The sequence below is a fragment of the Myxine glutinosa genome, chromosome 10 (assembly GCF_964187855.1).
Source record: "Myxine glutinosa chromosome 10, kmMyxGlut1.1, whole genome shotgun sequence".
NCBI lineage: Eukaryota > Metazoa > Chordata > Myxini > Myxiniformes > Myxinidae > Myxine > Myxine glutinosa.
This window is the reverse complement of record NC_136270.1, coordinates 73,648,906-73,665,528: the sequence shown is the minus strand read 5'-3', so window position 1 is coordinate 73,665,528 and position 16,623 is coordinate 73,648,906. Positions and strand designations below refer to the sequence as shown.

The following is a 16,623-nucleotide window of genomic DNA, read 5'->3' as shown; positions in this document are numbered from 1 at the left end:
GAGGCCCGTGAGGAACCTCAGCAGCCTCGAGAGGCCCGTGAGGAACCTCAGCAGCCTCGAGAGGCCCGTGAGGAACCTCAGCAGCCTCGAGAGGCCCGTGAGGAACCTCAGCAGCCTCGAGAGGCACGTGAGGAACCTCAGCAGCCTCGAGAGGCCCGTGAGGAACCTCAGCAGCCTCGAGAGGCCCGTGAGGAACCTCAGCAGCCTCGGGAGGCCCGTGAGGAACCTCAGCAGCCACGGGAGGCCCGTGAGGAACCTCAGCAGCCTCCCCCGAGGCCTTGACCAGCCCCCTCGGTTGGCTCAACCCCCACGGGGCGGCCGTCCCCCGTCGGGTAAGTCCCCGGTTGGCCCGCCCACCGCCGAGCCGCTCACAGTCCCTGCTCGGGTCATCAGTCGTTTCGACCGGATGGTTAAGGCCCCCCGAAAACTGACATTGCCCGTGCGAGTGCATTCTGGGGGGGGGGGGGGGGGGCGCATGTAGCGGTTACCTTATTGGGACATAATCCACGGGCACGGGCCAGTGGGGCTTTTGATGGTGTGGGCGTGGCATGCGCGCGGTTGTTGGAGCCACGCCCTCAGAGGGTTTTGGTGTTATAAAAGCTGTACGAGTTCCGGTCGCGATTTCAGTGCTGTTGGAATAAATAGTAAGGGCATTTTATGAGATATTTCACAAATCTGTTAACTAAATTGTTACCAAAAAATTTCTTCACCAATATGTTTGTAAAGGTGTGTAATAACATGTGTTAAAATGTTGAAGGTCAACTCCCGTGGGAAACCCAGAAAAAAAGCTGTTGAATTCGGGTACCGAAAAATATTTTCGAGAATTTTTATTTTTTTTAATCGGCCCTTAAGTAACTTATGAGGGGTCAAATAAGGGTTTTTCATGATTCTGAGTTGATTGTTAACATTTATATTTTCACTTTTACATTTACACACAAAGTATTTGTATAAAAGCATTTGTGGCCAGAAAAACTGTTTCTCATTCTTCCTCTGCTCAGTCCACCTTGTGACTTGGCTGCCTTCATTAATGTCTGCTCAATGCAAATGTCACACCATGTGCCGGACCACTCATGACTTGAGTAACGGACAACGTGGTTCCCATGGGCAGTGAGACGTTCTAAGGTGTCTTTGTAAGCAGGCAAAGTTTCTAGTTCCTTCATGAGTTGACAGTACAGCCGTGCGCCCTTGGCATACTGATGATGGCCTGCAGCGGCAAAGATGTGAAGCATCTTGGTAACAATGCAGGACAGATGCCCATTGTGGTCTGCAAGTCGCTCGGTTCTGATAAAGACCTTGATCACATCTACCATGTGGTGGTACTCCACCCAGAGTGCAGGTGTTCTTCCTCCTTTTGCGAGTCGTTTGAAGGTTTCTTCAAACCTTTGCTCAAACACAGGCACTACTGGGTCTGAGTGTCTGGCTCCCATCTTCCCATCAGCCACCTTCTCCATGAAGGTCTTCATGTCACCACGCTCCTCCTCAGTGAAGGCAAGTTTCATGATGTGTTGATAGATGGCTGCATCGATGAGGAGGTGAACACGGATTGCCTTGTCAAAACATCCTCCATCCATGATGTGGTTGGCTGTCGTACTTCCAGGATAGATCAACTGGATCACATCTAGTAGTCCAGAATCTTCCATGATGTTACCCATTGATCCAAGATAAGACTTCAGCAGGTGAAAACCACCCAACCTTGGAATGACGGGTAGATTTGCCTGCTTTATTATATTCACAGCCTTCAGCCAAATCGGAAGATCAAAGGTCACTATAGCGACCCCAGCACGCCGTATGCACTCTTTCAGAGTGGTGAAGATGGTGTTGAGGTCATTAGGGTCTCCTTCAATAACTGGGAGGAACTCGATCTGTGTGCTCTGCTTTGCATCATTAGCATGGATTCTCTTCATCCAGCCATTCCAGTTGGAGTGTGGGAACTCAGGATCGTTGGCTTTGATCACCCACCCCGCTGCCCAGAGTGTGTCACCTGGAGTGAGGAGTGGCTGATCATGAGCCAGGGAGGAGGAAAGCTCAGCGAGGGGGAGAAACATGATCGCGTTCGTTCCTATCTGTTTCCTGTTCGTAAATGGAATAATCTTTACTTCAGTTCCTCTCAGGATCTTAGCTTTGTCGAGTGCCTTCAACTTCACCCGGGGGAAAGCTGCTGTTGTCTGTGGATCTGGCAAAGGTGGTGCCGGAGAGGTGACTTCGATCCAACCCATTGAGTGAAAGGGAGTGTTTCCGTGAATAGAGACAATGTTTAAATCTATATTGTCTCCAACAAACTGAGTGACTGCATTGTTTGTTTCCCCAACCTCCATAAAGACCACCTGATCATTACTTGACAATTCACTTTCACTGGCTGGCACTTTGGCTGTCATCACTGATTGATCCTCAAGCGCAGCATCAACCGCAACCTCATCATTGATCTGTTCATCGGTTTCCTCCACAATGGTGTCAAGAGTGCCAGAAGTATCTGGAACATCATCTCCACTCCTACTATTAAGGAAGCAGTATTTGTAGTTTTGTGTCTCCGTGTAAGACTCAGTGTATCCCAGCCGGTGGAACTTGTTGAGCATCCATTTTGACCCAAATCTATGATCAAGTTGTATGGCAAGCCCCATTTGGTGTGGCAATACTCCAGACCGAGGTCGGCAGGCCTTAATAAAATTCTGCCCCCAAACGGCAACTCTTTCGTCTGTCTTGACAATCGGTCTCAAGAACATCTGAAGGCTTGCAGGAACAAGTGTCAGCTGACTATCGATGTCAGTCATACTGTGTGTGGTGGGGTATGACTTTGGACCTAAATCAATCAAGGCAATATCATTGGATATGAACTTGAGTGCCGTCTTTATGATCTGAGTCTTCTCATCTCCATGGTCAAGATTAGCATGATGCTCTCGCAGAATATTGTCGGTGCCATCTTTGAGACAGAGTACATCTGCCCTTCTTTCCTGTGTTGTGAAATACAAGGTGTCTTCGTATTTCTCTAGAAGTTTTATCTTTAGCCAATGCTTTGAATAAGAAAGGCTCTTCTCTGGTGACTGATCAAACACCTGCAGCTTTTCATGGACTTGGTCCATGTTCATTACCCCATGCTCTAATTCTGAGTCTAACCATTCGCAGAATTCAATAAAAACTGCCTCTCGCTCCTCATCAATACTCATTTGTCCTCTCTTCCTTTTTCCTTCCTCATCAGTCTTGGACAAACTGTCACCTCTCGCAAACATAAGTTTGCATCGCAAATGGTACAGTGTTTCTTCTGCTACCAAGTCGTTGATCCCTTCCAGGCGTCCAGTGACTTCAGTGCCCCAGTCATCCCCGCGACTCTGTGCTGTCTTCAGCAAGCTTGCCTTCAGTGTATCTGCAGTCAAATTATCTGGCACTCTGTATTTCTTTCTAGCTTGTGCTGGATTATTTTTGTAGAGCTGGGCTGGTTGGTTGCAAAGAATGCATACATCCTTATACAGGAGGTCAACTGACTGTGATCTTCTAGAACTGCAGCCAGTTGATGAACTGAACTCACAAGTAGTGCGTCTTCTCTTCAACTTTGATGACTCTTTCTCTGCCTTTGATGCTTGAGCTGACTTCTTGGTGGTTGCAACAAAGTTGTTGTACAGATCATTTTTACACTTCTGGTGGTACCTCAGTTTTCCTTCCTTTTGAGCCTCCTTCATACGTTCCACAACAGTAACATTTTCGACAGTTTCTGCTTGTTTCAATAAAGTTGAGTATCCCTTTGGAGTTGCCTGTATGAGCCTTTCAGCTGGTGTATCCGAGCGTGCACAGATGAAGCAATTGAGCACAGGTGGAGTAACGTCTTCATCCATATTGCTAGACTCCATGTCCTGCAAAGTAGGAAATGAGATATATTTAGAAATTATTTTTCCACAAAGGAGTGTCTGTGGTGAAATATAAATGTTAACAATCAACTCAGAATCATGAAAAACCCTTATTTGACCCCTCATAAGTTACTTAATAGTGGGGGGGCCAATGTTTTCCCGTTGAATTCAAATGTTAATTTGTGGACACTGGTTGGGTTGTCTTTAGGGATGATAGAAGTTGTAGAAAAAATATGTCTCCATTTTTTTCAAGTTCTTTATAGCGGCCATTTTGGATTATCAAAATGGCGTTTGTTGAAAACCGAAATTGTCATTATCTTGGCTTCTAAATGACCTAGAGTGTTAATTTTGGTGTCCAAATGTACATATTTGCGGATACTTAATCCAATAAACACACATTTATACACCTACATATGATCAAAAGGGTTCTTATGGCAGCCATCTTGGATTTTCACGCACTTATGCCAACACATATATATATTTTTTTCCATCATTTTCACTTCTAAATCACATAAAGGCTGGACTTTAGTGTTCAAATGTACACTTATAATGTCTTTGTGCAATATTTTTAGTTGGCAGTGTTCATTGTTACATTGAAGGATCTCCATCCTCATCATCAGTGTTATCGATTCCCATGGGGCGCTCCTGACCCGTGTTACCACACACCTCTTCATCTGCCCCACACATACACATCTCAGAACAGTTGAGATGCTGAGACCTGCATGAGCAGTGAGACATGCATTGGGTCTTCTTGCAGTTACATTTGATTAGATGTGTGATGGCAGCTGGGGCTGGAGGGTCCTTGGTTGTGATGGGCACCAGCTGATCTCCTTCTGCTCTCCATCCATGTTCTGTTGGTTGTGGAAGCTGGGGGTCCGGTACATCAGCCTGATGCCACACCATGGCCTGGAAATGTGCACGAGCAATGGCTTCATGTAAAGCTCCCCGTGTTGGTGGCAGCTTCTGTGCCTCTAGCTGTTTCTTGGTAAACAGTCTCCACCTCAGCTTGCCCACATCCACAACTGTAGTACGAGGCTCATACAGCTGGCATACAAATGCCTCAATGTCACTTTCTGTGTCAGCTCTCAGCTCCTCAGAGGCCCCAAGGTCATGAAACGCAGATACCACCTCAACAGAGCACCTATTGAGGGCTTGCCAACATGTGAGCTTTCCCTTGCCGGCAAACCGACCAGTCTGGTCTGCTCCCGTGAATGCATGGAATCCTGGTAGGGCTGCAGCCTTCCTGACACCAAGTTCATGTACTATTGGTTCCAGTGAGATTTGCCTCTTCTTGTTCCCCACACCCGTGATGAAGTATGTGTCTTTGCATAGTTCATGGTACCGGTGGAGTGCTAGGATGAATACATCAGTATCAGGTGACTGAATGTACAGCTGTGTTGCACCTCTTCGGACGGCATCTAGACTGTGAAGAAAGATCCTCGTATCAGCCTCCTCCTGGGAGCTACGGAGATGCTGTACATCCATGCAGTTGGAGAAGACATCCTGCCTTGAAGTGACGATGAAGACCTTGGTAGTCCCCTCAAAGTGACACAGAGCTTTCTTTGCCAGATAGACAGTTAGCTCATCTTTGGTGTTGGTGTGCGACAGGAACTGTTTTGCTGTCAGTTTCCCAATCGGGGTGCTGTCTTGAACGTGGTAAGCAGTGGGCGGCTTGCCACCTTGGCGCCTCTCCCGTGTGGCCTCTTTCAGTGAATTTGGCAGATCATATCGGTCAAACACGAGGTGGACTTCATCATACCCGTTGGTCTTGCAGTCCAGTGTTGCATTGAAATGGCCAGCCCACTGGGCACATGTTTTGACCCATTGTGGCTTACCCATTGCTTGCACTAATGCCATGCCGTCTATGACAGTCACCTTCTTGGGAGGGGGTGGAGTATGTTCAGGATTGTCGTCGTCTGGCTGCTGACCAGTGCCAGTTGACTTCTTGGGTAGATCTTCTAGGATGCCCATGAGCTTGCTTTTGTCTGTGCATGGTAGTAGTGTCCCAGCCATTGCAAAGAGGGTTCGTGGAAGCGCGGTGAATTCATATTGACCTATGGCATCCTTCAAGTTGATCTCTGGTCGTGAGCGGGCCACGATCAGCATGCGCGCAAACAGTGACCTGTCGTCTTTCAGCTCTACAACCTTGTCTGCCAGTTTGTGCTTCACAGCTTTCCTGGCACTCTTCCACATCTTCAGTTTGACCTTTCCCATTCTGGCCCAAAGGTTGATTTCATTTGTGTTGATGCGCTCTGCAACAAACGTGTTATACGCTTTCTGACCAATCTCATCTTGGTTGCAGACATCCTTCTGTACTTCAGCTGGCATCACCACCTTGGTGATGATAGTCGTCAGGTCTTCACCCTCATGCGTCATGGGATTCATGGACTCTCTGATCACATTCTTCAGTCGACGAATGCTGTCTTCCTGCCGAGCCCAGACTGTGGTTGATAGGTCGTGGTGCTCCTTGCGTGTAGCTGATTGTGAGCCAGCCATCTGACGGGCTTCTTCAGCAAGCCTACTCAGCTCTGGTGCTGTCAGAAAGAACCTTTCGCGGGCACTGGCATTCTGGGTAATGCCCACAATACCCCCTGTCACCTTCATGATCCTGTTGATGTGCTCCAGTGCATGGTCCACACCTACAGCACAGAAGGGGATTTCATTCTTATGGACACTGAAGTTCCCATCCATGAACTCTTGGTAGATCCCTGGATCTGTCATCTTCAGGGCCTTCATCTCTGCAAGGTACCGGGGAGTCAGCCTGGCATATTTCTGTTTGTCATGTGCAAAGAAGTATATGCACATCTCATCCAGTGAAGACAGGTGAAGCTCAAATTGTCCATCACGGGTGGCACGGATGAATGTGTATATCAGCATTATCATCCGCATGTAGCGTCGCACAAACTTGAACAGTGGACTCTTGGCTTCTTTCCTCTCATCAAACTTTGCCATGGCCTCCAGGACTTCGTTTGACTCGAGGACAGCTAGCATGTTGTTCTGCGCGCTTGTCATCTCCTCTCGGTTGTGTAGATGACAGCTCTGGGCAACCTGTTGTGCTGACTGGGTACATGGGCCCCTCAGATGGGGATGCTCTTGGAAGAATTCGTCCACATAGAGGTCGAAGAGGGCTTGGACAGTGGTGATGTGGGCCTCCAAAGCCCTCTTCATGTGCTTGGCTTCCAGTATTTGTCTGGTCGTTGTTGGGCCATAGATATCAGCCTCAGACCAAGCCTCGTCAAGACCACTGTCCTCTATGGCATTCCCAGCAGCCCTCAGTGCAGCCATCACAGTGTGCATCTCCCCTAGTCGCAGTACCCACTTGCCTTTGCAGTCATCTCTGGTCATCTCCAGCTGTTTGGCTCGCTCATACAGGGCCATGTCTAAGGTGATCACTGTCTTCCTATCGGGACCCATGACCATGCAGTTGATTTGCTGTGTCTGTTTCAAGACTGTTATCAGTGTTTGCCATTCATGGGCTGGTGCTGCTACCAATGGCAGGGCGTTGACCTCTGTCAGAGGCTTCGAAGAGGAGAGCAGTGAGTTGTAGGCTGTCCAAGTTGGGATATCGTGATGCTTGATCCTACTGCCAGGTGGTTGTTTTGGATCGTGGACGAGTGACCCAACAGGGTCAGCATGCTGGGGTTCTGCAGCTTGCAGCTGGTCATCTGGTGGGATGATGTCGTCTTGTACGTCCTCAGCTTCAGCTGTTCGCATGATTGTGCGTGAAAGTAGCCACACTGTGTCCGTCGCAGAGTACGGCTTGGTGACATCTGGGTTTGACCGTGTCTTGAAGCTATACGTGGTACCTGTGGCAGATTGTTTGTTTGGTGCTTGGCAAGGAACAAAGTCTGGAGCAGTCAGAACCTTGAGTGAGCGGTGTCTGGCCTTTCGGTCATGTAGTGTCAGTGTTCTATGTTCATCTGTGGAGGGTGCATGTTCCCGTCGTTGGTAGAGTGCCCAGGCTGTAGCATGGAGTGTCCGCTTCCCATCAGGTGTGTCTTCATTGAAGTCACTGTTGTCCACTGCAAAGAAGACAAACGTCCCTATGCGCATGGTTCTTGGAAAGTATACACCCTGTTCTGTCGTAGACTCTATGACTGAGTTGGCCAGCTGTGTCTCCAACCGCAAGATCCGACTATAATCAACAGACAGACCGAACCCATGCAGGAAATCCAGAAGCTTCTTGTTTCTGGTGGACTGATGGACTACAATGGCAACGGCAAGCTGCTGTGGCCATTCTAAGCGATGGCGGAATGGTGCATCTGGCTCTTTGGGCTTGTACGTGACTTGGCGTTTTGACTTGTAGCCGTACATGATGTTCTGACTGATGGTTATAACATCTCGATGAATAGTGGCTGAGCGCATAGTCTCTGGCTCAATGCTCGTGGCTGGTCCTTCCAGTAGCCAGCGGAGGAAAGCATAGAGTACTTTGGGTACATGCTTTTCAGCATCATCAGTGTTCATTTCTCCTTCAAATTGCCATGGGTGCTTGTTCTGACAAGCAATGGCACTGCGGAGAACAGAGGCACTCTCAAACAGTTGTTCGATGTTTTTTTCATTTGTCTTCGTCATTGCATCTTCGACAGCTGCATCACGCACGGCAGTGGAGAATACACAGTCTGACTCGTTTCGACGTTTTGGTTTCATGAAGTGAACGTCATCAATGTGAGAGTTGATTTTCTCCTTCATGCCTTAGGTAGTAGGTGATGGGACATTGTGCACACCATTATTGTCAAGAATCCTGGAGTAAACCGACTTCAGGTCAGACATGTTGAGAATTTCACCAGCTTGGAGTAGAGAGCGAACAAGGCTGACAAACTCAATGTCTGCGGCTATTTTGATAACATTAGTTTCTTGCAGTATGTGTTCTTTGTCATCACTTGATGTCCCACTCTTGGGAGCACGTTGGACATTCTGCACCCAGCATGGGAGATGATACTTGACGTCGATCGCATGAGCATCATGTGCACTGATGGCAGCACTCAGCTGAACTTTCCACTTGTGGTTGCTGCCTTCTTCAACAGCTTTCTTCAGCTGTTTACCTGCGTTGAACGTGCATACAACATGTACACTTTCCTTAGTGACCTCTTGACAGAAGAAACAAAGGTCTCTGTTGAATGGAGTTGATGATGAACGTGTGAAGCGAAGAGTCTCGTCTTGCGTAGAACCTGAGGTACTTGCAGCGGCAGGTGCAGAAGAAGGACGTCCACACCTCTTATGAAGATGCTGGGTGTCGCCATGTTCGCAGGCTTTCTGGTGGTGAACTCTAGCACGCTCCAGGTGAGCAGTGTTGCATGTAGATCCATAACATGCCCGGTGCCACTTTGCTTTATTGTTCCTCAAGTCAGTGGCAGTGAAACAGCTTAATCGTTCGCTGATCTGTTTGAAGTCGGCATCACCATATCGTACCCTCTCCTGGATGAACTGGAGAAACTTTGCATATGAGCCCAGTGCTGGCTCAGTCACTAGTGCACCTTGGGGATCCTGGCACTGAATGCAAAGTGTGAAATCAGTTTCTTTTTGGTTTTCTTGCTTTTTGGCTCCATCATAGCTCAGGGTCACGAATCTGGAACATACAAATAACAAATAACAATTAAGATAGATGTGCATTAAGTTAGATTTTGGACACTGGTTCGGCTGTGCCATAAAAACCTATTTTTATCCCTTGTAGGTTATTAAAGAAGGTTTCATTCAATTCTCTATCCCCAAAAATGTACAACTGGACACCAGAATCGAAACTCTAGGTCATTTAGAAGCCAAGATAATGGAATTTTACGTTTTCGACATCCGCCATTTTGAAAATCCAAAATGGCCGCCATAAAGAACTTGAAACAATTGGAGACATATTTTTTCTAGAACTTATATCATCCCTAAAGACAGCCCAACCAGTGTCCAAAAATTAACAAGCAATTTCACCGGGCATTTCAATCTGCTACATTGGCCCCCCCACTATAAGGGCCGATTTAAAAAAATAAAAAATTCGCGAAAATAATTTTTCGGTACCCGAATTCAACAGCTTTTTTTCTGGGTTTCCCACAGGAGTTGACCTTCAACATTTTAACACATGTTATTACACACCTTTACAAACATATTGGTGAAGAAATTTTTTGGTAACAATTTAGTTAACAGATTTTTATATGTTTCCCTTACTAAAAGGAGCTTTGAACAGCTAAGCAATGTCTCATCCTCTCATCATCTGCAACTCCTACAGTACCACCAACTAGTATAGCTGTAGAAATGGTTGTGTGCAGGGATGGGGGATGATGTGAGATGGTAGCGCACCACCTGCTTAAAGCCTTGGAAGGAAGAGCGATATCGAGCAGCATCGGGAAGGTAGTTCCACATGCAGTTTTCAACAAAAGAGATATAAACACTTTTTGTGAATCAAAGTCGATAAAGAAAACACATTACTCACATGCCGTATATCTGTGGCGCAATCTCTAGTCGGCCCAGGTGTACGTGCAGCTCTGGGTCATGCTTCTTCAGGATGGTGTCATTGATGCGATTCAGTTTTGTCACGATAGCGATGGGTGGTGAGCCATCTTGTGGTCGGGCAAATGGGACCGCAACTGGTCCTTTTACCTGCATCACAATAATAACATGGCTGTATCGCCTATGTGTATGGTACACTGCACAAATTGTATATAATTATATATTTAAAGAAACAGCAACAAGATGATAAAGCATAGACCATAGACACTTTGTGCTTTATCCTGCTTTATCCAAAATATTAACTGAAAGAGTTGAGCTAACAGCTCTTGGATAAAATGTACCCATGATCAATCTCAAATATTAACTGAGTATCATTGATCTGATCAGTCTTTTTTTCATTGTACATCCTCATCTATCTATAATTCCAGTAATCTCTGTCTGTCTGTACGTTTGTTTGTCTGTGACCGCTGTTTCTCGACAACCACGGGTCCGATATACTTTTAACTTGCCAGGTATATTGCTGGGGACCCGAGGATGTGCCTTTTCAAGGTTTCATATTAATCGGACAATTACTTACCGAGCTATGTCCAAAAAACGATTCAACCAATCAGAGAGCAGCGAACGATCGCGTGTGCCGAACGTGGCGGGCACACTCTGCCTCGGATGGCACATTTGAGAGCGTATTCATTTATTTCACGTTTGCAAACTATGTTGGCGTTAAACTATGTTTTACAACTAATAAAAACGAATTTGCGTTTCATTCGCTTTCCTGCGCGTTTGTGCACGCGATGGCGATTTCTTTACCAAACTCCGGAAGCCGTTCGCTTTGGACCAAACCATTGCATGTAAATAGAGGGGGGGGGATTGTCACCACTCGCAAGCCGTTCGCTTTGGACCAAACCATTTCATGTAAATAGAGGGGGCGGGGGGGGATATAATTTTAGATATAGATATAGTACGGGCATGCCCTAGTATGTAAAATTCACCATTCAGGATTCATTGCAACTTCGGCAAATTCTTAGGAATTTCTGTGGAAGCAGCCAAGCCTTTCTTGTGCGAGTCCCTGACTTGCTGTGAAACACGTGACTATCACAGAGAAATGAACCCCGTATCGATCCCATCAGCCAGTCATCCTACAATCTTCAACATAAGATAATTTTGCCAAGAATTTATAACACAGCCATCTCAGTGGTCATGAATACAGTCGGGCGTATCGGAAATCCCAAGGGAAGAGGGCTAGGGGGGAGGGAAGGGGTGAAAAAACAATTCACCATTTGGGGCGTGTCTTTTTCAAAGTGGGAGAACCATGGCTCAGCAGTCTCCATAAGCTTGGAAAATGTGGAACTAGTGATACACGCATGCTCGTAAAAATTAGAGAAGGTTAAGACAGCACAAGCATAACCTACATGCACAGGAAAATATATCAAACGAAAGGAACAGCAAAGGCTATGCAGTGCTGCAGGTGGTTCAGTATGATTGCACGAAACAGTTTATGAAAACTGAGCAGCTTATGAGCACAACCACAATGATTCTACACCACATTATTGCCAATATCCACCAGAAACTTGAACATATACAGGTAGTGGACAAAAATGGAAACATCGATGCACAGTCACTTAATAGGGTGTAGAGCCACAATGTGCAGCCAGTACGGTCTGTATGTGTGTTGCATAGAGTCCACCAGCATCTGGAATTCCGCAGGAGGGATTCAGCACCATTCTTCCACAAGAAATTCAATCAACTCAAACCTGTTTTTCTGTAGAGTTCTTCAGGTTGGCGCCACACGTGCACGCGTCCGTTTGTCGAGAACATGGTGAAGGATGATTCATCTGACCATATCACGTTTTTCCACTGTTCGGTAGTCCATTGCCTGTGCTCTTTGCACCACTGCACTCACAAACGTGCATTGCCAGGTGTGACGAGCAGTTTGTGTACTGCAACCCTACTATGGTATCCCACTCTGTGAAGTTCTCGGTGGACCGTTTTTGAGGAAACTGGCTGCTCGTGCCCTAGGTTGAAATTTACAGTCAATTGATCTGCAGTTGCTCGCTTGCTTTGCCTTGCCCTTCAAATTAATGCACGGATATCACAATCTTGGAATATGTGCTTCCACCCACTGTTGTCCTTTGCTGAAGACATCTCTCCCTCAGAGTTCCATGCCAACATCACCTTAGACAGCGTTGCTTGTGACACATCAGCAAGTTGAGCAGTCTTTGTCAATGGAGCTGCTGCCAAATGTGGCCCAACAATCACCCCTCTTTCAAAATTACTGAGGTCCCTTCTTGCAGCAATGTTAGCCATAATTATAGGCATCCAGGCCTGTGCAGCATTTTTATCCATGACCCTAAACATGCTGGTAAAGCGCGGCGTTACGCGCGCTGCTTGTGAGCAAGGAGGAAGCGGACAAGCGGTAACATATAAACGTCTTTATTGTAAGAGCACACTGTAACACTGAATTGCTCCGGGCTGGTCGCCCGGTGTATATCATGAGGCCACGCCTACCCCTCGGGCGTGGCCACCGCCCACTTGGTGCGTGGAATGATGTCACCACGCCAGTGGGCTTTTGTGTCCGCCACACGCGCCCCCCCAGAATTCCCGCGCACCTGGAGGGCCAGTTTGCGGGGCAGACGAATGACCCGGCCGAAGCACCCCCTGGTGATCGGCGGCGTCCGGGGTGCAGGGATGCCAGGTGGGATGCCCCTGGCTGCCCCTGGGATGGGTGCAGGACCGGGGGGCGGCGTGGCGGCGGGGCTGGGCGGTGCCGGGGGTCCGCCCGCAGGAGGGCGGCCCCGACGTGGGGGTCGGGCCACTGGCGGTGGATGGTCCACATCGAGGTGGGCCGGCTTGAGGCGGTCTACCGAAACGCGGTCAGGAGTACCGCCGATGTCCAGGGTGAAGTGCTTCACCCCGGTCTCCAGCACGCGGAAAGGCCCGTCGTACGGGGGCCGCAGTGGTGTCCGATGGGCATCGTGGCGGACGAAGACGTACTCCGCCGTGCGAAGCTCCGGGGCGACGTGCGTCGGTGGGTGCCCGTGGCATGCCGTTGGCACCGGGGCGAACCTCTGGGCGGTCTCTTGCAGAGCGGAGCGCTGCTGTGCCGCGGACCATGGTGCCGTGGAGTCGGGGAGGAACTTGCCCGGCACCCGCAGCGGTTGCCCGAAGACCAACTCCGCCGCGGATGCGCGCAGGTCCTCCTTGGGCGCCGTCCGGAGGCGCAGCAGGACCCAGGGGAGCCTGTCGACCCAGCCGCCGTCGCGGAGGGTGGCCCGGAGCGCGGCCTTCAATGAGCGGTGAAATCGCTCACACAGGCCGTTAGCCTGGGGGTGGTAGGCCGTGGTTCGGTGCAGCCGGACCCCGAGCCCCTGCGCAACCGCCCCCCAGAGCTCCGAGGTGAACTGGGGGCCGCGGTCGGATGAGATGTCTGAGGGGGCGCCGAACCGGGCGACCCAGGTGGCGATGAAAGCCTGCGCGACATCGGCCGCCGTTGTCGACGCCAAGGGCACGGCCTCCCGCCACCGGGTGGTGCGGTCCACCATGGTGAGGACGTAGGTGAAACCCCGCGAGGGGGGCAGAGGTCCCACCAGGTCCATGTGGACGTGGTCAAACCGGCGTTCCGGCACCGTGAACGGGGCCAACGGGGCCTGGGTGTGCCGGTGCACCTTGGCGCGCTGGCACGCGAGGCACGTCCTGGCCCAGCCGCGGACGGCCTTCCGGAGGCCATGCCAGACGAACTTGTCGGCGATCAGCCTTTGGGAGGCCCTCGCGCCCGGGTGGGACAGGCCGTGGATGGCGTCAAACACCTGGCGCTGCCAGCCCGCGGGCACGATGGGGCGAGGACGCCCGAGGGAGACGTCGCACAAGAGGGCCGCGCCCGCGCCGTCGAACGGCACCTCGGTGACGCGGAGGCCCGTGACGGCGGTCCGCAAGGCCTGGACGTCGGGGTCAGCGGCCTGGTCCGCTGCCATCCGGGCATAGTCGATGCCGAGGTGGACTGCGTGGGCGACGGCCCGGGAAAGGCAATCCGCCACCGGGTTGTCCTTCCCTGCGACGTGCTGGATGTCCGTCGTGTACTCGGACACGGCCGAGAGGTGACGCTGCTGCCGGGCCGACCACGGCTCGGTGACTTTGCCCATCGCAAAGATCAGCGGCTTGTGGTCGACGAAGGCAGTGAACGCCCGGCCCTCGAGCAGATGGCGGAAGTGCCTGACCGCCAAGTGAAGTCCGAGCAACTCGCGGTCGAAGGTACTGTAACGGCGCTCGGGCGGGCGAAGCTGCCGGCTAAAGAACGCCAGCGGTTGCCAAGCTCCACGCACCCATTGCTCGTGCACCGCGCCCACCGCGTAGTCCGAGGAATCGGTGGTGAGGGCGATCGGTGCATCGGGCGCCGGGTGCGCGAGCATGGTGGCGTTAGCCAAGGCGAGCTTCGCGCCCGTGAACGCCGTGTCCATCTGCTCGGTCCAGGTAACGTCGCCTTTGCCCGGCTTACCTCGGAGAGCTTCGTGCAGGGGGCGCAGGAGCTGGGCGATACGGGGCAGGAACCGATGGTAAAAGTTCACCATGCCCAGGAACTCCTGCAGCCCTCTGATCGTGCGGGGGCGCGGAAACCCCTTCACCGCCTCCACCTTGGCCGGTAGGGGGACGGCTCCGTGCCTGGTTACACGGTGCCCCAGAAAATCGATTGTGGCGGCGCCGAACCGGCACTTTGCGGGGTTCACAATCAGGCCATGCTGGCCCAGGCGTTCGAAGAGCGTGCGGAGGTGGCGTAGGTGCTCTTCGCGGGAGGCGCTGGCGACGAGGATATCGTCCAGGTAGACGTAGACAAAATCCAAGTCGTGCAGGACGCTGTCCATCAGTCGCTGGAACGCCTGAGCCGCATTCTTCAGACCGAAGGGCATGCGCAGGAACTCGAAGAGTCCGAATGGCGTGATGACCGCCGTCTTCGGGACGTCCTCCGGCCTGACGGGGACCTGATGGTAGCCGCGTATGAGGTCCACCTTCGAGAAGAAGGACCTGCCCACCAAACGGGCGGAAAAGTCCTGAATGTGGGGGACGGGGTAGCGGTCGGGAGTCGTGGCGTCACTGAGACGGCGATAGTCCCCGCACGGTCGCCATCCCCCGCCGGGCTTCGGCACGATGTGCAGCGGCGACGCCCAAGCGCTCTCTGAGCGCCGAACGATGCCGAGTCGCTCCAGGGTAGCGAACTCAGCTTTTGCCACCGCCAGCTTCGTCGGCTCGAGGCGGCGTGCCCGGGCGTAGACCGGTGGCCCGACGGTGGGGATGTGATGGGCCACCCGTGCTTGACGGCCCCCGCCGAGAAGGTGGGCCGCGTGAGGGCCGGGAAGCCGGCGAGGAGGCGGGTGAATGCGTCCGCTGCCGGAAGCGTACAGACCAACGTGGCCGGAACCGAATCGTTCGGCAAGCCGCTTGGCAAGCCGCTCGTTGAGCTGGGCAACGCACAAGCGAGCGAGCTGAACGTCTCGGCCTGGACAAGCCGTCTGCGCTTGACGTCGACCAGGAGCCCATTAGCGCACAGGAAGTCCGCGCCAAGCAGTGCCATGGGCACGTCGGCGGTGACGAACGTCCATCGGAAAACCTGCCCTCCAAACCGCAGAGAGAGGCAGCGTTTTCCGTACGTACGGATGGGCGTCCCGTTCGCGGCAAGCAGCGCGGGGCCCCCACCCGCGGCGTGCTTGTCTGACGTGCCGGCGGGAATGACACTCACCTGCGCTCCCGTGTCGCACAGGTAACGGCGCCCGGAGAAGGTGTCCGTTATGAACAGCAGGCTGTTCGAACGGCCGGCGCTCATCGCCACTATTGAGCGCCGGCCCGGGCGTTTCCCGACCCGTTGAAGGAGCACGGCGGATGACACCGCCGAGCTTCGTGGCCGAACTTGGCGTGGAACCAGCACCAGGTGGTGGAGCTGGAGGAGCGCGGCTGGCTCCGCCAGGCCGGTGGAGTTGGTGGGTTTCCCCGCGGTGGCGGTTTTCGCCGCGGCGGTGGGCGGGGCGTGGCGGCGTGCACGAGGTGCGTATCAGCATGCTGCTGAACATCAGCGCGCTGTAGAAGCTGATGCTGTGGAACATGCTGCTGAACATCAGCGTCGAGGGCCGTGACGGCCACGCCGACGCTCGCCCGCGTGTCCGAAGCGGCGAAGTACCTGTCCGCCTGGGCTGCCAATGCTCGGGGTTCCGTTAGCTCGGTCCCGGCCAACGCGAGGCGAACCTGCGCTGGAAGTTGGCGCCGGAAAAAGCGCCCGGAATAGCGAACCGGGGGCTTCGTCGCCCAACAGTGACAGCATATGGTCCATTCGGACCGACGGGCGCGTCTCACCGAGCTCGGGGAGATCCAGGAGGCG

General features: G+C 51.9%; 1 protein-coding gene across 2 annotated transcripts in view; it reads right to left on the bottom strand.

Moving 5' to 3' along the window:
• The window catches only part of TBC1D5 (TBC1 domain family member 5), a 124,807-nt gene that overhangs the window by 22,800 nt on the left and 85,384 nt on the right, over positions 1 to 16,623 (bottom strand). For both annotated transcript variants that reach the window (XM_068126756.2, XM_068126757.2), the window contains exons 11-12: positions 11,540 to 11,612; positions 10,252 to 10,418 (exon numbers count right to left, since the gene is read on the bottom strand). In XM_068126756.2, coding sequence (XP_067982857.2) covers positions 10,252 to 10,418; positions 11,540 to 11,612 — 240 coding nt within the window. The remainder of the gene's footprint in view (positions 1 to 10,251; positions 10,419 to 11,539; positions 11,613 to 16,623) is intronic.